The 4,555-nt window shown below is 45.6% G+C and overlaps 1 protein-coding gene across 1 annotated transcript; it reads right to left on the bottom strand.

Moving 5' to 3' along the window:
• Positions 1-313: 313 nt before the first annotated feature.
• LOC119366586 lies at positions 314-4,444 on the bottom strand. The gene is made up of 3 exons (XM_037632345.1): positions 3,580-4,444; positions 3,205-3,440; positions 314-1,285 (listed from the first exon to the last, which is right to left on the bottom strand). The coding sequence occupies exons 1-3, from the start codon at positions 4,172-4,174 to the stop codon at positions 542-544; spliced, it is 1,575 nt and encodes a 524-aa protein (XP_037488242.1). The 5' UTR covers positions 4,175-4,444; the 3' UTR covers positions 314-541.
• Positions 4,445-4,555: the final 111 nt, after the last annotated feature.

Genomic DNA, 4,555 nt, shown 5'->3' with positions numbered 1-4,555 from the left:
TACTAACAAACAACAATCAGGCACATTGCATAATGCGACCGGAGGCAAAGCACATCACGTAGCAGAGATGAATGTAGAAATACTTCTAGACTTGACTCATACTTTAAAGTCGATCCACACATAGTTCAGCATCTTACTTCTAGAGTAAAGTACTCCCTCCGTTCCTAAATATTTGTCTTTTTAGTGATTTCAAATGGACTACTACGTACGGATGTATATAGACATATTTTAGAGTGTAGATTCGCTCATTTTGCTCCGTATGTAGTCACTTATTGAAATCTCTAGAAAGACAAATATTTAGGAACGGAGGGAGTAGATCATAAGTTCAACACACAGATAGCTGGGCATCCTACTACATAGTTGTTTGACACACAAATAGTAGCTGGCACATATATCTTACATAGCTGACCGATACAGCAGATGATTACTTCAACAAACAAACAGCCACTGGGAAAACATAGACACATAGATGTACCTATCCTACTCCATAACATTCAGGCCACCAGAGCACCATCCAACATGATACTAAATCAGATCAGTCCTAACAAAGGTCTGTCCTGACAATGGCCGACCAAGCAATGGTAATCTCCACCTTAGAACCACCAAGGTCGCAATTGTGCCGACTTATGTTGCATATCTTGGGCCTGATCTTGACATGGGATTGCGCAGCAATACCACCAGACTCTGAGTATGATTGAAGAAAAACTTTCAAGCTATCTCTGTATTGCCGCCGATTCTCTTTCCGCACTTCAACAGAAACAACGCGTCTTGTGAGATCAAGGTAACCAGCTTTGCCAATTGGCATTTCCCCACGCACACAGCCATGAGGATCCTTTCTGTTTGTTAGACGACAGTCATGAGAATCGAGCAGCACAACTTGGAAGCGTGACGAATCATCCACAACCTCTGCAATGCCATCCAGATCCACGCACACAACCTCGTGAGCTGGTGAGGAGCAAGCAATCCGGCCTCCGTATTCAAAAGGCCATGGACCTCCTCCAACGACACGCACACCCAAAAGAGTGGCTTGAATGCAACTATGTACTTCCTCCACTCTCAGTTCAGCTGTGATAAGGCAGTTGCAGAAGGTAAGAGTATCTATACCATCTTCAGTATCAGTACCGTCTTCGCTGTCAATAGTACTACCAACGTAATGATCTCGGCGATTCATCAACTCCCTGTCCGCCGACTCAGTCGCACCCTTAAGCTTCAGCTGGACTTCAAAGTCAACTGGGCTCAGTGCCATAATCGCCCGAGATGGACCAGTCAAGCGCAAGAAGCGGTCCTGCAAGCAACAACAACAACATCATTGTACATTTCTAAGAAGAAAAAAAATGCTCATTTGCCATCGACGAGCGGGTCAATTGCTGATACACAATCGAACAAAAATGTCTCGCTTATATGCCACAACACAAATGAAGTTTATGGGCAATATGTCATCTCCGTTATCCTTCCGTTAATGGGCTGCCGTAAAACCTTTTTGGGATGTCAGTATTTTGGGTAATTTCCAAAACTGCCCCTACCTATCCTTAAAAAACTACTCCCCTTTTATGCCAAAATGAAGAAAAGAAAAACGCCCAGTTTTGCCCCACGAACAGAGAAAACCAAATGGTTCCTCGTCAATTGCCTAAGCCACCCCACCGCACGCATTTGGCGGTGACCCAAGTAAAGCCACAAGTGATAAGATACTTGGAGAAATATCACAAGAGGCTTTGGTCCAGGAGCAAGTTCACCTCATGCAAAGTGGACTATGTTACAAATAATTTAGCCAAGTGCTTTAATAACTGGATCCAAAAGCACAAAGTCTGCTATTTGAAATGATGGAGAAGATCAGGAGAAAGATAACAGTGATGCATAACAGGAGGAGATAAATTGCTAGAAAGTTAAATGATCGCAAAATACTACCAAGTGTCATGAAGGAATTGCATGCCAAGAGTAGAGGATTTGACTACGAACTTGAAAGACCATCTGACATGGAGGCAGAGGTGAGTGAGGGTGAACCAGATGGAAAATACCACATTGTTAATCTAGAGAAAAATATATGCACATACAGAGAATGGCAGGTCTCGGGGAAGCCATGTAAACAAGCAATCTGCTCTGTCAGCCATATTAGGGGGATTTCGCTACAAGATTATGTTGATTCTTGCTATAGTGTTGCCAAGTTTTGCCCTTGCATATGCTCCAATTCTTCCTGCCCTTCCAGACAGGTCACAATGGCCAAAAAATACCCATGACTTCTTTTTCTATCCTCCAATACTTAAAAGATCTGTGGGTAGGCAAAAGGTACTGAGACACAAGAGTGGTGTTGAGAACAAGAGTAAGAGGAAAAGAGGCCAACACCAGTGCCCAACCTGCAAAGTCTATGGACATATAGATGGATAAATTGTAAACAAGCAGATCCTAAAGCTAAAGAAGCATAGGCTCATGTGGCGAAGGAAAGGTAATTTCTTTTACACTTGAAACATCTTTACTTCTGTTTTTTTTTTGATAGATAAATGCTGATAATGTTCATGTAGATGGAAAAAGAAGACCATTGTAGCTACACCTGAAGCAATTGAGGGTAGTCAAACTGCACTTCCTCTTCCATGTCCATCTATGTAAGATTATTATGATAGTTTTGCCTCATTTAGTTTCATTTCAGATTACCTCTTCTTTATCTTTACATTTTTTTATGAGAAAACATGTCTATATGTTCATGCAGGAAAAAGAAGGGATCAAAGAAGAATGCTGATGGTACTAGTGCAACATCATCATCCAAGTCTGTTAGGTACAATCTAAAAAATAAATGAGTTGCCGTAACTTATTCGCATTCCGATTAAATCTGTTTATTTTTTTGGTAGGTCAAAGACCGGTTCTGCCCAAGTTAAAGTTGTTGGAAGTAAAACTGCCTCAACGCCAACAAAAGAAAAGGCAATAACAGCACCAGCGGATAGCCCTGCAATTGGAACTAGAAGCAAGACTAAGCTTCTTGCCATGGGTGCTAGAAGCAGGAAATAGTTGAAAATGTGATATTTTCTGTCCCAACATGCTTGCTGTCATGATTTGACTATTTTGAGAAAACTGGGTACGAACCAACATGCATGCTGTCATCTTTGGTTATTTTGAGAAAACTGGGTATGGACTATGGAGTAAGGCACATGCAACAGTAAGGAAACCAAACAAAATAGAAAGACTGAAAAAAAGAATATGGAAGCGGGCACATACAGCTGAGGTGAGCTTCTGGCAGTCGTGCCTCGGGCGACTGAAGATGATGTTGCGCTCGCGGTCTGAGTTGTCTCGCGCGGCGACGACGCCGTACACCTCAAGCGGCCAGTGCAGGTTGCTGCTGATCTCAGCAATCTTGAAAGAGTAAACCTGCAGGCTGATCCCTTGTGTCTCAGCATAGTAGGGCAAGGGCCTTCCTGGTGTGCAATGCGTGAAGAACATGGAGCTCAGTGTGGCTGCACAATTAATTAACCAGATCAATCAAATTGAAGTGTTGATTGCATAATACGTTGCTGCAAAGCTATTACTAATTTAGGAAAGAACCAGCACTCTTATTAACTAGTTGCATATTTATGGTGTTTAGCGTGAAGTTACTTTGCTGCTCGAAGGAAACGCGGCGGGAAGAGAACTCGGTCCCTTCACGGTAGCTATCAAAGAAGTTCTTCTCCTTCTCCATTTTCTTCCTAGCCTTGTCTTCCTCAGTCAACCCCTCGTAGGAATCCCTCCTGGCCAGCTGCTCCTCATACCTTTCTTTGAAAGGAAGCAGCTGCCGTCTAAGCTTTGACATTTGGCGGCGCAAAACTTTAAACAGCTCTAAGATGGTGTGGATTGTCGACGGCGGCGCCTCACCCAACGGGGCTGCTGGTTCGATGTCAATTCTCAAGTAAGACAAGGTTGCCTGCAATTCCCCACAGAGTTTCCTGATGTGCTGCTTGGAGATGAGGGAGCTCGATTCGCCTCCGTCCATCTCATCCTCGTCCTCCTCATCAGTCGACGACATCATCTCCTCACATACCTCCTGAATCTCGTGCTCACTGGTTTTCTTTTTCTCCTGCTCCACCGCGAGCTTGAGCTCTGTATGCTGCTTGCCTCTGGCCTTGTCATCCTCCTGACGCTCCTCCTCCTCCATCTCTTCTTCCTCACCACGAGTGCATTTCAGTTCTGACATCTCCTTCTCAACGAGCTCCATCTCCCTGGCAAGCGTCGACTCATACAACGTTTTTTGCCTGCTGACCAGTTCCCTGTATCCCGCCTCGGTCGCTGCCTTGTCTTTACTCACATCAATAGACAAACCCCTGGTAGCACTAGCGGCGGGAACAGTCGGGGGCTGCTTCGATCCGCCTCTGGCCCGCGGAGGCAGACCACGAGCAGGAGAAGCCGCCGGACGCAGCAGAGACGAACGAGGCGGGGGCGGAGGCCGAGGTGGACCCCGAACAACAGTCGCAGGCCGATCCGGACCAAGAGAAACCGCCGCCGCCGCCGGAGCCCCCGGACCCGCTGAAGATGGAGATGGACCCCCTTGCGCCGCCGCCGCCGAACCCCCCGGACCCGCTGGAGATGGAGACTGATC

Source organism: Triticum dicoccoides, chromosome 2B, assembly GCF_002162155.2.
Source record: "Triticum dicoccoides isolate Atlit2015 ecotype Zavitan chromosome 2B, WEW_v2.0, whole genome shotgun sequence".
NCBI classification, from domain to species: Eukaryota; Viridiplantae; Streptophyta; class Magnoliopsida; order Poales; family Poaceae; genus Triticum; species Triticum dicoccoides.
The sequence above is the reverse complement of the archived record's forward strand: the minus strand, read 5'-3'. Positions and strand labels throughout refer to the sequence as shown.